This window comes from Rhinolophus sinicus, linkage group LG02 (genome assembly GCF_036562045.2).
Source record: "Rhinolophus sinicus isolate RSC01 linkage group LG02, ASM3656204v1, whole genome shotgun sequence".
Taxonomy (NCBI): domain Eukaryota; kingdom Metazoa; phylum Chordata; class Mammalia; order Chiroptera; family Rhinolophidae; genus Rhinolophus; species Rhinolophus sinicus.
In genome coordinates this window covers 96,703,761-96,719,022 of record NC_133752.1, presented here as the reverse complement: position 1 = coordinate 96,719,022, position 15,262 = coordinate 96,703,761, and the positions used below count along the sequence as shown (strand labels likewise).

General features: G+C 34.5%; 1 protein-coding gene across 3 annotated transcripts in view; it reads left to right on the top strand.

The window, feature by feature from the left end:
* The window catches only part of ENKUR (enkurin, TRPC channel interacting protein), a 29,378-nt gene extending 16,005 nt beyond the window's left edge, over positions 1–13,373 (top strand). For 2 of the 3 annotated variants that reach the window (XM_019754199.2, XM_074324942.1), the window contains exons 3-5: positions 4,020–4,243; positions 8,426–8,572; positions 12,956–13,373. In XM_019754199.2, the coding sequence (XP_019609758.1) occupies positions 4,020–4,243; positions 8,426–8,572; positions 12,956–13,129 (545 nt within the window). In that variant the 3' untranslated portion in view covers positions 13,130–13,373. The remainder of the gene's footprint in view (positions 1–4,019; positions 4,244–8,425; positions 8,573–12,955) is intronic. The other variant, XM_074324943.1, reaches the window with a different exon arrangement.
* Positions 13,374–15,262: the final 1,889 nt, after the last annotated feature.

The window sequence follows — 15,262 nt, the reverse complement described above, 5'->3', positions numbered from 1 at the left end:
AATTAATTATTTTATTGTCTATGAATATTAAATGTTCACAGATGATAGCCACTTTGTCTCATGTTAAACAGAATTTGAGAGGCTAAAAGAAAGTAGAAGTAGAGAATGTGTCGAAAAAGAGAGTAGAGAATGCTAAGTTGTCCCCAAAATAGAACTTCCTTTTGGTCATGCAAGCATCTTGTATACACCTTGGACTATCCAATAAAGCCCCACCTTCAGCACCACTTGCCTTACCATCTTAGTCCCTAGCCATATGAATTCAATAGCAACAATTGTAAGAAGAGTTCTAAATCCCAGTGAGCAAGGTCTTTTCTCCAAGAGATAAAAATTACAATCATTTGTTGAAGCAACTACCAGGCTCACTTTAGGCCTGAGTGTGGGCTTTAACTCTACCAGATCTCTGGGGCCATTAGGACAATAAATGAGTTAGATGTAATGGAGGAGACTTCATGCATGAGTGGTAGACAGAATCAGTTCCTGGATATGCTACCTGTGCAGTCACACGGGGCTCTATGCTTAGATGGATCCCATGGTTGGTTTAATGCTTTGCTTTTGCCATCTTGAAATTCTTAATTTTGAATCAAGGAGCCCCACATTTTCATTTTGTACTGGGCCTCACAAATTATGTAATTAATCATGATCATAGAGTCTATAGATATAGGGAAAGAAGGCTTTCAGAAAAATGGAGAGTGGATGAAAAGGGATCTGTGACAGGTGTGTGTGAGCAAGCAGCTTCTTCGCATCCAACGTGTGTCTTCCCTAATGTTTTAGGACAGTAAAGAGGAGAGGGGTATGAGCCTATCTTTTTATAAAGTTAGCCTTTTTAGGTCTTCTGTCATCAAAGAAATAATGCAACATCTCAAGCCCAGCTAGGGTGTACCTTTTGACAAAAGTGAAACTTCTCCCTATGTCCATATTTCATGTCCCACAATCCTCTCATAACCCATATGCCATGACAAAGGATGAGGGTATTATTAGGAAAGATGGAAGAGAACAAGTTTGAAAACAGTATTCATGCTGAAATTCATGTCTTCAAAAGTCTGTTTTGTATTTCCCTCAAGTGGAGTCTTGGTATTTTGTGACTCACGAGCACTTGTGAACACAGGAACATCTTAAAATGGAATTAGTTTTTTCTCAGTTCCTTTGGACCAATGATATTACTCAGGTCCTCATGTATCCACTCTAGGGTTAAGCATATATAATGCAACAACCAAACTGTATAAATCAAATAAGAAAATAAGTATCAAATAAGAAAAAAAGGGAAGAAGCCTATGTTTTCTTTTATAAACATTATAAGGTAAAACAAACACAAAACTTGATTGGCCTTAAGAATAATTAAGAAATTCAGGGTATTGCAAGAGCTTTAAAAGCCCAGTCTAAAGCTGCTGCCAATCTCTTTTTGAATATTCTGCCATTTTAAATATAATACTTTGCTAGAAACACTGGAAAAGACTTAACAGATACATGAACATTTCTCTAAATTCAATTGATAGAACATCTGCATGACTATAAGGCTATGCTGACATTGCCATTTTGACATACCCTAAAAAAAAAGAAAAGAAAAGAAAAATTGGTTTCCAGGTTTATTGTCACTACCACCAAATAATTTGTGAAGAGACAGCCTCCCCGCATTTTTCAAGTTTCACCCCATAACCCACCCCTAATCCTGGGATGAGAGAGAAGATGATGTTGAGATAAATACAACATAAACAAAAGGCAGGAATAGGCTTTAGTTACCGTTAGGTGAACAACCATAAACAATAAAGTTAAAATTTATTCAACTTACTTACCTAACAATAGATTATTAGTCTTTCCAAATGGTTTCCTTGTATTCTGAGAATTCAGTTTTACCTCTTATATTAACATTTAGAAATGTTAAGATAAGAAATCGCTTTAGAAAGCGATAGATTCTCCTATAGTTACAGGAATCATTTGGACATACTTTCAATTCATAATTAATTTTGGCTTCTGAATATTTTCCATGTGAAAATCTATAAGATAGATACTTCTGGTTTTGTAGGCAAATAGATCACGCAAACTTTATTTGGTTGGGTGTATCTGGTAAAAGGAAGCTACTTGGGTTCCACAATGAGGCCTTATTCTCTGTTCCAGTCTTCATACCATGTTTCCCCGAAAATAAGACCAGCTCTTATATTAATTTTTGCTCTAAAAGACACATTAGGGCTTATGTTCAGGGGATGTCATCCTGAAAAATCATGCTAGGGCTTATTTTCCGGTTAGGTCTTATTTTCGGGGAAACATGGTACAACTCTATAATTCAATTTCTAGCAATGTTAACGACATTTCAGTAATATGTTTAATAGGAAGATGATACCTATTTTGTAGGTCAAAAACAGTAAAGAATTTCACATATTGTTCAACCAAATAGATACATTATATCCTGCATATTAAACTTTACTTTTTCTTCCCCCACTATAATGTAAACTTCATGAGAATAAGGACTTTGTTTCTTTTCACTGCTGTATATACAGTTGCTAGAACATTACCGGGGGACATAGTAATTATTGAGCAATTAGCTCAACAAAAATATATTTTATTAATTAATGAATATTCGAAACTGCTTTATGATAATGTTCCTGGAGGTGTTGAACTAATATCAGAGGTGTATTGGTTTGCTAGGGCTGCCATAACAAAGTATCACAGACAGGCTAACTTAAACAAAAAAATTTATTTTGTCACAGTTCTAAGGGCTAGAGTCCAAGGTCAAGGTGTCCGAGTTTGGTTTGTTCAGAGGCCTCTCTTCCTGGCTTGTAGATGCCAGTCTTTTCCCTATCTCTTCACATGGCCTTTCCCCTGTGTGAGCTTGTGTCCAAATTTCCTCCTCTTATTCAAATGTCAGTCATTCTGGATTAGGGCCCACTCTAATGACCTCATTTTAATTTAAGTATCTCTTTAAATGTCCTGTGTTCAAATACAGTCACAAACTGAGGTACTGGGGGTTAGGACTTCAACATATGAATATTGGGAGAACACAATTCAGCCCATAATAAGAGGTTAATCCAGTCTATAGACTTTTAATAATAAGCATTGTGTTTTTTCTGATAATAAAAATTATATAAACTCATATAAAGCTCCAACAATCCAGAAATGAATAAAGTCAAAGTCCCTAGTAATTGTGATAGGGTTAAGATCTGAGTCAGATTTTTCAAGGGAATTGTTGCCTTCGGCTCTTGGAAATAAATTGTAATTATTTTGCATTTTAATATTTTTACATTTACAAACATTTTTATAAATATTTTAAATCTTTATACAACCATTTTAATGTGTTTGTATCGAAATAGATAAATTGGAATGGTCAAGTTGAAGAGACTGTGTAAATGGCCAGTTTCACCTGCCGCTAATGAAGACACTATAGTATAGAGAAATAAAGTAAATTCTGGACAGCGGTTATTTTAGGAGGTGAGATGCAGTCAGGGAGGAGTGAATAGGTTACTTCAATTATTTTGGTAATGTTTTATTAGTTAAGTTGCGTGTTGGTTACATAGCTATTACATAATTTTTATATCTTATAATAATAGTAGTTTTAGTGAAAAAAAAATCCATAGATTCTTGGACTTACAACACATCAAGTTTGATTTATTTACATGGTGATTTTACAACAACTTTCCTCTAAGCAAGCAATTATTAGTAATGTTGATAGAACTCAGAAAAATGTTTTAATATTTCTTTGAACTTTTTTCAATGGGAAACTTGAACTTTTGTTGTTGAAATTGTTATAAGAAAAATTTTCACAATAGCTAGTGAAAATGTATTACCTAGCATATGATTTGGGATATTTATCTTCTTCCTTTAGATTTTTATACTGTCCGTCAACATATTATTTGATTATGTTGCACTTAATTTTTTGCATTTATGATTACTGTTCTTTTACCTTAAATATTTAAATATGTTATTAATAAAACCTCAATATATTAGTGGTAAAATATCTGGATGTTATAAGTAGCACTGAGTAGCAATGTTTATAGTTAATATTAACAAGGTAATGTTATGTTTAACAGAAAAAGTATTTGATCGGAATAAGCCCAAAAAGCCTCCTGTGCCACTGAGGACCGATCATCCAGTCATGGGAGTACAGAGTGAAAAAAATTTTATCAATACAAATGCAGCTAATGTCATTATGGGAGTGGCTAAAAAGCCTAAACCAATTTATGTTGACAAAAGAACTGGAGACAAGCATGATCTTGAAACTTCAGGACTAATTCCAAAGCACATCAATAAAAAGGTAGCCTTGTGATATATTAATGTGATCGGCCTGAAATTCAAATAATTTAAGTATGGTGTTCATAATGATTGTCTATATTATCATTACTAGTGCTCTAACTAGACAAATGATCCAGATTACCAGTTCTCATTTCCTCTGAAATCTGTGTTTGGTCTGCATGGAATGTGAAGAAATTACAGAGAATTTGGAATGAATACCATATAGTTCAGTAAAGGAAAACGATAATTTTCCCCCTGACTTTCAATTGTTAATATATTTTATAATTATAATAAACATTCTCTAAAAGATATTAGTTTTAGGTGAGGTGGACATGTCACTAAAACTATAATCATTATTATAAATCTAGAAGGAATAACCTTTAACAAGATCCTAATAAGAGTTAGTCATTAGGTTTCAGTGTCTTGGTAGCAGAATAAGAGAAATGAAGAGGAAAACAACTTTAGAGCCATCCATCCTATCAGTGTAGTATAAATAATTCACATTACTATTTCAACTTGAATATATTCATTTGTTTTTAGTTTGGAGTAAAGCAGACTTTGAAAGTGCTGTACAATAATCTAGTCTTTTGGGGACTTTTTTTTCTATCTGAAAAGGTGCTCATCAGATAGGTGTATAATTTCATTGGTAAAAATTATAGAAGCTCAGGTTTAGTTTTTTAAATGGAAGAAGAGCTTTAAAATTAAAAAAAAGCTTACCAAAAAGTACCGTAAACAAAACCTATTTTACTTTGTATACTTACAGATCATAAGAATGCTTAAAACACACATAATAAAATATGAATGAAAAACGCTAAGGAATAATAATACACAATAGTAAGGTGTATTATATTGTGTATTATAATAATACACAATAGTAAGGTGTGGCAAAAAAGAAAGGAAGGAAAGAAGAAAGAAAGGAAGGAAGAGAAAAAAAGAAAAGAAATTGCAATAGCGTTGTATGAGGGGCTTGCATTGAGGTCGTGCAGTGATCTCCCATGAGAAATCCTGTGCCTGTTCAAAATCAAAACAGGAACCTTACAGCTGTTGTCAGAGAACACTACGTATTCCCTGAGAAGCCCTCCACTCCATCGGCTAAGAGACTTTGGAAAACTTTAGCAGGAGTCTATGAATTGGCAGCACATGTCAACAGCTCTTTCAGGCTTCTCCAGATACCGTGTGTCCCCAAAAATAAGACCTAGCTGGATCATCAGCTCTAAAGCATCCTTTGGAGCAAAAATTAACATAAGACCCGGTATTATATTATATTATATTATATTATATTATATTATATTATATTATATTTATTATATTTATTATATTATATTATATTATATTATATTATATTATATTATATTATATTATACAAGACCTGGTCTTATATTATAGTAAAATGAGACCGGGTTTTATATTAATTTTTGCTCCAAAGGACGCATTAGAGCTGATGGTCCAGCTAGGTCTTATTTTCGGGGAAACATGGTACTTCCTCCTTCTGTGGCCACAGGAGGCTGCTGATAGCCCTTGTCCCATAGAGTACTGAAAAGCAGAAATTTCACTTTCCTGGCTCTTTAAAGCTGCTTCCGGTCCATTATTTCTCAACTACTGGTAAAACCCCTTCTCCTTTGATGGTCATGCCACCAACTGCCACACAGTCTGCCCCTTCTGGCTGCCTTCTGTCTAGGCTGTCCACGTCAATACATTTTCTGCCTTGAACAGAAAATTGAACAAAAAATCCATTACAGAGACAGAAAAACATTAAGTTAGTCTACCTGTGCTTGTTTACCAAGCCGTGCAAACACTCGGCACTTACTGTCCTCTTGGTGTTGCTGGCTAAGCAATCAAGGCTCATAAAGGACTAACTCAACTTACTTTCTGCTTTTCAGAGTTAAGTCCCTTTAAGGGCAATGTCGCTTTTTAAAAGTGAATGAACCTCATGCTTTTCATTCCAAGTAAAATATTATATGCCCATTTGTGCCATGAAAAACAATTTGTGAAAACAAACTGAAGGATGGATGATTGCCCAAGGTATACAGTAATAGTAGTAAGACATCATTTCAAATTCTGACTCTGGCCACTTACTTAACTCTGTGTTCTTCAACAAGTTCTTTGATTTATCACAGGGTTGTAGTGAGGATTAAATGTATAAAAGTATGAAGCACCTGACACAAAACCTGGCAGCTAATAAACGTTCAATAAAAAGCATACATTATATTATATGCAATTATTAGTGTTAATAGTAATGCATTAGCTCTCAATGATCCTGCACATAGGAATATTTCAGACCTGAGGTTTTTCTATTGAGACTTTTACCCATTTGTAAGATAGTTCTTTTTCCTAAAATGTATCACGTCATTTCCCTCTATTAAACAGAGAATGCCAAATATAATTTAATCTTTTTGTGGTGACACAGAACCATCATTTAGAACATCAGTAATTGTACTGAGCTGTAAGGAGGTGTTGTCCTCAGTGTTTCCTGGAATGGATTGGACTGTTTACTCCTGCACTAACCAACCTGAATACTGTGCTCTTAGAGTTTATTTGTATAGCGCTTTGCAATTTTCCAGAACACATTTATAGTTAAGATTTCTATCCCTTGTTCAGCGAGGATGGACTAGGTTATGCTGTGGTAACAAATAACCCCCACATCCCAGTAACTAAAAGCAATTAAGTTCTCTTGTTTGCTTGTGCCACACGTCCACTGAAGGTTGTTGGAAGCTCTGCTTCCCGTCCTTATTCCATGACCCAGGCAACAAAAAACTTCACCCATCACTATCCAGACAAAAAAAGAACATGGCAAGTCATCCATTAATACTTAAGGCTTCTACCCAAAAGGACAGAAGTCATTTCTACTCACACTGGCAAGTCAGTTTACATGGCTGCATCTTACTTCAAGGGAAGCAGGAAAGTGTCCTACCAAGTGCCCAAAGGGAGAAGAACCAGAATATTTGTGAATGGTTTGAATGACTACATATCTCTCAACAGCTGCTTCCTCAGAGAGGTCTTCCCTGACCTCCTTATTTATCTAAAATAACTCCTTTACTTTCTTTCCCCTTACTCTGTCCTTTCTTTTACTTTGGAATATATATATATATATATATATATATATATATATATATATATATATATATATAACACACACACACACATATACACACACATATATACACACACATATGTATATATATATAAAACATTATATATGTAATATATGTATGATATATGTATATATATATAATATATATGGTTCCAAAAATATGTATACACATTTTAACAAAGTAAAAAATTATTAAAATCACGCTGATGGTAACCACTTTGAGCACCTCTTATAATTGCAGAAGTCGAACGTGACTTGTATTCATCTTTTGTTATTGGTACATTGAGTATTACAATTTTAATAAAGTTTTTTCCTTTCTTAAAATGTGTATACATTTTTCTGGCGCCCTGTGTGTGTGTGTGTGTGTGTGTGTGTATAATTTTATACTCTATTTTTGGTGAGTTTCTTTCACCATAGAATGCAAATTCCATAAGAACAGAAACTTTGCCTCTCTTATTCACTAGTATATCTAGCACCAAGTACATTCTCAAATAATTTTTTAAAAAATAAACAGAGTAGTTCTGTTTCTCTATATAGAGATATCACATGCATTCAGTAATATGAAAGAATCACAGATGATTGCCTCACTGTCAGTCCTTATAAGCGGCCCAGGAGCCTAAAAATGTATTTTGCATTTTCAAGAACAACCAAGTCAATTTTCTCTTAAAGCAGACTTGCTTAGTGTCTTTTGAGAGTTTGTTTTTGAAAGCATGTATCCTTTTTTATTGAACAAGAGTTTGCAAAAGAGACCTCAATATAGTCAAGATATTTCACGACAAAAGCTGTAGCATCGAAAAGAAATAAAGAAAAGGCAACTCTTAGGAGTAAAGTAAGGGCTGAGTTATCAGCCAAGAGCAGGCGCTGGAAACATTCAGAAGAGGGAAAACAAGCAGCCACAATAACAACTCAGATGTTTTTGGTGTTTTTTTTAAAGACCAGAATCAACTAGTTCCCCATGGGGAAAAAAGTCACTGAATTTTATCAATTTACAGTGGTTTAAGCAAAGGTTTTAAGTCCGTACCATTTTTTTTCCTCCCAGTCATTGGTTGGTATGTACACACATATAAGATTGCATTCAGGATATTGATTTTTTTTCTGAAAAATCCTTTTAAGGATTATGGTGTCACGCCCAAATATATATGTAAGCGAAATGAGGAAGTAAAGAAAGCCCAAGAAGAATATGATAACTATATCCAGGAAAAACTCAGGAAAGCAGCTATGAAAAGGCTGTCTGATGAAGAAAGGGAAGCCGTTCTGCAGGTAAGTGTTCTGTAATTTCTATTCCTGTGTCACTCTTTAGAACATTTCTGAAAAAAAGTTATGCCATCAACGATTATTAGAGGCAGCACTTTGATTTTTAAATCTGATCACTCTCTTTTGGTTGTGGTGACAGCTACATGCAGCAAAGCTGACTCTTTGGGGAAAGTAAAAAGTTGTAATATAGGGATTATTGAATAATATTTTGTTTCCATCTTGATGACTTCTGTTTTTTCCTGAAGTGGTTAGTGTTGTAAGGAAACCCACCTTATCCTTCAATGAACATGCATAAATAAAGCAAAAAAGCATTTTTATTTTTATTCTCGTGTCCCTGAATTTTAAAAAAAAATCCATAAATTAGATACTTTTCACTAGATGGAGCTCTAGAATAATTGAAACTGTCCTTAGCTCCAAATTTTTAAAAACTTTCCTATAAGCCAAATGTTCAAATTTAAAATAACCAAGTGTTAGGTTTTACATATATTTTCCTTATTTTGAATAAAATAGTCTTAAAGCCATATTTACATTGGAGTGTTTAATGCAAGACTTATTCAAAGCATTTAAAATATTGGGGGATGTGAGCAGGGATGCTCCATCATCATCTTCAGAGAGTATTTATTATGCACCTACTCATACTCTCCTATAGTCATGTTCTCTTATAGAGGCAAACAAATAGTACTTTATTCTTTGTTTTGTTATTTTGGAAGCTTTCTACAAAGCCATTTGTAATGACCTTTTAAAAATAGAAAATAACTCCTTACTGCATTAATTTCTGTTGAAAAATGGATTCATACGCTGTTATAAATTCTTACCATTTTATCAATGCCATAATAATCATCAATAAACATTTATTAAATGCTTCACATAGAGTATTATACTAAACGCTAAACATATTGAGAAGGACATAAAAAAATGTCTGCTGTAAAGAAGTTGCAATTTAATTGATGACAAGTGATATTTAAATATGTACCTGTATAGATATGAGTGTATGTTTGTACAGATCGTGAGTTTTATCAGGTTCCAAGGTACAAATATCCTTTAAAAGATAGAGGTAGGTCTTTAGCTGGACTTTAACCTGCAGTATAAAAGGGGGTCCAAGGCAGCAGGAGTGGCCTAAGGGCAGAGACTGTGTCTCTTTGCTGACAGCTGTCTCTCCAGTGCCTAACCCATTGCCCAGTATAAACACAGGTGTTTAATATGTGCTGGAAAGAAGAAAGGAAGACAGGCTGGCAGGAGGCTGGCAGACATGGAGGTGGGACTTCCATGTCACTTTCAGGAAGAGCACTGGTCTTTGGCCCATTTTCTCTCTCTCTCTCTCTCTCTCTCTCTCTCTCTCTCTTTCTGGATTCTACCATTTTTAGAAAGTACATGCTTTTGTGTAAGCCAGGTTTTTATATCTAAATTATGCTGAAAACTAGGGAAAGAGAAAAAGAATTTCCCTCAGAAGGAAAAGGCTCTTCCCCCCCTCACCTTTTTGGCTATATTGGGTAAGCTGCCCCCTGCTTCGTAACGTGTCGCTAGAGTTTCCTTGCTTGCCCTTTGATGTGGCAGTAGCAGATGGCCCACTGGATGCCTTATTAGTCACATAGTGTAGCCGCTGTGGTAACAAAGCCCATAGCTATGCTCCTGACAAGCCCCGAACCATGCTTTCCTCCCTGGTTAAGAGTTGCTTATAGTTCAATGATAATATGATTGTATGTCCCCCAGCAGGCCACATTCTGCTCATTCTTCATAAAATAACAGTCTCATTATACCTGGAAAGGATCATCTTGTCTAATGATCCCAAACTTCTCATTTTACAAATGAGGATATAAAATGCAAATATGTTAAGTAAGCTCATTTGTTCACGCATCCATGCGTCATTTATTGAACATCTATTGTGTTCCAGGCACTGTACCCAACCTGGAGGACACTGTAGTGAGCAAAACAATTGCAGTCCTTATCATGGAGCTCAAGAGGGACTAAAACTCACATCAAGCAATTTCCAGGCCAGTGTTTTCCCACTGCACATTACACACGTGCATAGGAAGTAACCAAAGGAGGCTCCATCAGTCAGGGCTCAGTAGGAGTTAGAAGGCATGCTCAGCTGGGAGTCTGAAGAGAATTTTGAAGGAACTATTCCCAGAAGTGAGGCAGGGCTAAGGGAAACAACAAGGAGCACTGAGGCAACCCAGGACAAAAGATGGCGAAAACCCACCACCACCCGAGGCTTGAAGGGCCGGGCAAGAAACGAGGTCACCAGAGCCCAGTGAGAGCTGGAGCCTGGACAATGGACCACCTTACAGGCGTTGTAGTCACAGATGAATGAACCAGAACTAGTGTCAGGTAATGTCAAGGGAGAGGGGGAAGAAATGGCCCAAGCCTCTCTCCCACCAGTGCCTTTTTGGCTGAACTCAGGCAGGGGCTGAAGGACAAAAGAGCAAGGGGGTGGGGGTGGGGGCACAGCCCAAAGAATCAACTCTGCCACCATCCCACCCACCCCCACCTCACCCCTAGTCACAGTGCAGGAGAAGAAGGTGGAGAATGGATGGGGGTGGGGTGGGTGCAAAAGGAGCATGAAACTGAATGAAGGCAATATTTTATTACTGCTTCTCCCCATTTGAAGTTTTTCCAAAATTAATATTATTTCAGCATTAAAATAGAAGTGAGAAAAATTAAAAAATAGAAGTAAGGGGAAAACACCATTGCTGCAATGGGTAGACGATTTTTTTAGATGAAATAACAAAAGTCTTAAGAACAGCAAAAAGGGTATTTTAATATAATATGAAATATTAATTACATTTAATTCCCATCCTTAGCTGTGGACTTTGATCCAAACATTACTGTACATACTGGAAGATAAACTATCCTTTAAAAGGAAATACAAAGACAGAGTGTAGCTGCTGTGACCACAAGTAATATGGAAATATCACCCAACTAGCAATGAAAAATCTTTGATATTTGAAAAGTATAAATACATAGATTTCCTCTCTGTAATAGGCAACCCAGTAGAGCTGTGTGGAAACGTATTTCCCGTTCCATAATGAAAGACGATGGGACAATAGAATTCCTTTGAGGACTTCTTTTTGAAATAGATCTCATAGATTGTTAAGAACTGTGTTAATCCATCCCCCTCTTAAAAATTTAAATGGATACTTTTCCTTCTATCTTTTTCCTTTCCCAAGTCCTTAATATAATCTCATTCAAGTATTCATAATTTGTTGTCCTTATTTTCAACCAATCTATTCTATGCAGTAAGCCCTAGATTACCATTATTTTTACCTAAGCATGGAACTAAGTCAATGAAATTTTATTGTCCCTGAAAAGTTTCTACAAGATTAAATTTGTACTAAGAGTGTTTATTATGAAGACATTATTTAATAAGATACATCTCATTTTCTCTTAAACCTAAATGTGTGGCCATGGACCATATTTTCAAGGCAATATTTTCATTGTACTTCAATTTTACTTTGTGTTTTGTGTAAATATAATGATTTGTGAACTGACAGTGAATAAAAGAAAGTGCTAATTTATAAACTTTCATTGCATGAATTCAATTAGTAGTTTAAGATCGTTTTGTCAGCGGGGCCTCTAGTGCACTGTGATAAGAAATGGTAACTATGCAGAGATGGAAATAACCTTTACTGCTCCTATGAGACCCCTAATTTTGAATTTGTTGGTTATTGAGAATATAAAAAATTAACTACATTATTGAATTAGCATGTGTGTTACATTTAATGACATTTCAGTCATTTCTGGAATACATTAATGGGGAGTATAGATCCCTTGACTATATGGAGGAAGAATTCTAATATACTGAAGAGACATAAAAGGTCATCTCTTGCTAAATTGAATTTTGGCATTTTGTACAATTCCATTTCATCAGATACTAGAAAATATGGCCATGCAAGTCAGAAACAAGTTTTTTAATGTGATTTCTCTGTTGAAAATGGAGATAGTGGTTTAAAAGAAAAATTATAAATAAAAAAAAAACCTAAAATTTTTTAAAGAAATAATTTCCTTTCAAAAATGTTTTTTGCTTGGGGTTATCAATTTGAAGTTGTCATTTTTACCAAAGCATTTGCTATGAGCTTAGTTTTTATACTACTCAACACTGCATATGCATATTTGATGGTAAAAACAAGTACAGTAACATTAAAAACAGAGGAAATAAATACTCCCAGTGGGAACTGAGCAGACAATCAGGACAGGGTTTGGCCTCTGTACAGTATTTTTATTACTGTGGCCAAGTACTTGATAAATACATAACATTTTCAAAGTTATTTTCGTCAGTTCGTTTCTTTACCTATTTACATTTTCCTCACCAGTGCAGTTTCCTTTACCATTTACTTTATTATTACAGTTTACTTGAGTATTTAGTTTTGTGTGTTTTTTTGTCATTTGCAGGGGCTGAAAAAGAATTGGGAAGAGGTGCATAAAGAGTTCCAGTCTCTCTCAGTCTTCATCGATTCCATACCAAAGAGGATGCGTAAGCAGAAACTGGAAGAAGAAATGAAACAACTGGAATATGACATTGGTGTCATTGAAAAGCACAAAATTATTTATATTGCCAATAAGTAGTAATGGATTTTTAAAGAATGGTTACTTTAATATAGGAAAAAACATGGAAAATATGCAAATGAAACTAAGTTTTTCAAAGAGGAAAATACTATGAGGAGAATAAAAATAGTCTTTACCAAAGTGCCTAGGCAATGTTTAAAGAATAATTGGATTTTTTTGCTTACACAAGAGAAAAGAAATTTTTTTTTACCAGTGTCAGGTTTTCCACGTGTAAACCAATTAAAGTTTAATGTTATCTATTCCAGTTCTATAATGTAAGTCATTATTATTATGTAGTTGTTTCACATAAACATTAATTTCTGGGCCCTGAAAAATAGTCATCACTCAGAACTTTATTTACATTTTTTTTCTACACTGCATGATACAAGGAACACATTAAAACTCTTAAGTATTTTGAATTGGAGACTGTAGTATATGCTTTCTTACTACACGTATTGATTCAGATCTTCATAAACTTAAACAGTGTATATTCTATTGTAGCTTATGTCATCTGCAGCTATTTCCAACTATAAATATTTTCAATATCCATAATGCTATATATGCTGAAAAGCTTATAGTGGGGGTGCCAAAAAAATGTATACACATTTTAAGAGATGTTATCTATGTTCAAGCAGTAGTTCGCCATAATCAGAAGTGTCTGGATGCTGATGGTAACCACTTTGAGCACCTCTTGTAATTGCAGAAGTCAAACATGACTTGTATTCATCTTTTGTTATTGGTATATAGTGAGTATTACAATTTTAATAGTTTTTTTCCTTTCTTAAAATATGTATACATTTTTTTGGCACCCTCTGTATTTGAAGGAAGAAATATTAAGAAGATAACAAAATCAAGAAGACAACTTATAAAATGCATTGGGGGGGGGGATTACAGAGAATAGCCTCTCTCCTGACATCCAACTTTTAAAAACTTGTATTTCACTAAAATGGGATGTTCTTTTTCTTTTTGATCCTCCCAATCTTTGAACATAGGATATACTTCCATTTAGTTTTGTCTTTAATTTCTTTCAGCAATGTTCTGTAATTTTTATTATACAAGTTTTTCACCTTTTTTGGCTAAGTTAATTACTAAGTATATTTGATGCTGTTGTAAATAGAATGGTTTTTGTAATTTTCCTTTAAGATTGTTCATTGTTGGTGTATAGAAATGCAGTTTCACAAAATGCAGTTTTCTTTGTGAAATCTTTAGGGTTTTCTACGTAGAAGATCGTATAATCTACAAACAGACAATAATACTTCTTTCTTTCCAATTTGGATGTGTTTTATTTCTTTTTCTTATCTAATTGCTTTGGGTAGAACGTCCAGTACTGTGTTGAATAGAAGTGGTAAAAGTGGGCATGCTTGCCTTGTTCCTAATCTTAGAGGAAAAGCTTTCAGTCTTTCACCATTTAATATGATGTTTACTGTGAGTTTTTAATATATGACTTTTATTATGTTGAGATAATTTCTATCCCTAGTTTTTTTTTCATGTTTTTATCATGAAAGGGTGTTGTTATGAACATCAATGTTTTAAACTAAGAAATATCTTTTACTTGAATTCATTCTCTCCTAGTTCAAGCTATGTGGGAAGACAAATAATAATCAAAAGGGTACCTTGGCTAGAACAGAGTAAAAAAAGAAATTTAGATTATAAAAATATCTTCAGCTAATCGAACTCATTCATTGTCATTGAACAAATACTGTCTACTACATGCCAAGAACTGTTCTGGTTGCTGGGCAGAAGCATAAACAAAATAGCTATGTTGGAAGAAATAATCACACAAATGCTTTTATAATTAGAAATTGAAATTAGTGATTTGAAAGAAATAAATGGGAAGCTACATAAGAGAATATCAAGGGATTCTTAAATCAGATTTCGTAGTTAAGGGGATGCCTTTCTCAGGATCTAACATTTCAAAATAGACTAATGAATTAATAGAAGTTGGGAGACATGGGGAAGAGAAGGAAAAAGAAGTCCAAGCAAAGAGAATAAAATCTATGAAGGATCTCAGGCAGGAAACCCTCAACTCATAGGAGGAAGGCAGCATTGGAGCTGAATTATACTTAGAGAAGGGACAAAGGCAAGCTGAAGATGAAGAAGGAAGCATTGACATTTTTTAAGCAGAGCGGTAGCATGATGTAATCAGTATTTTTA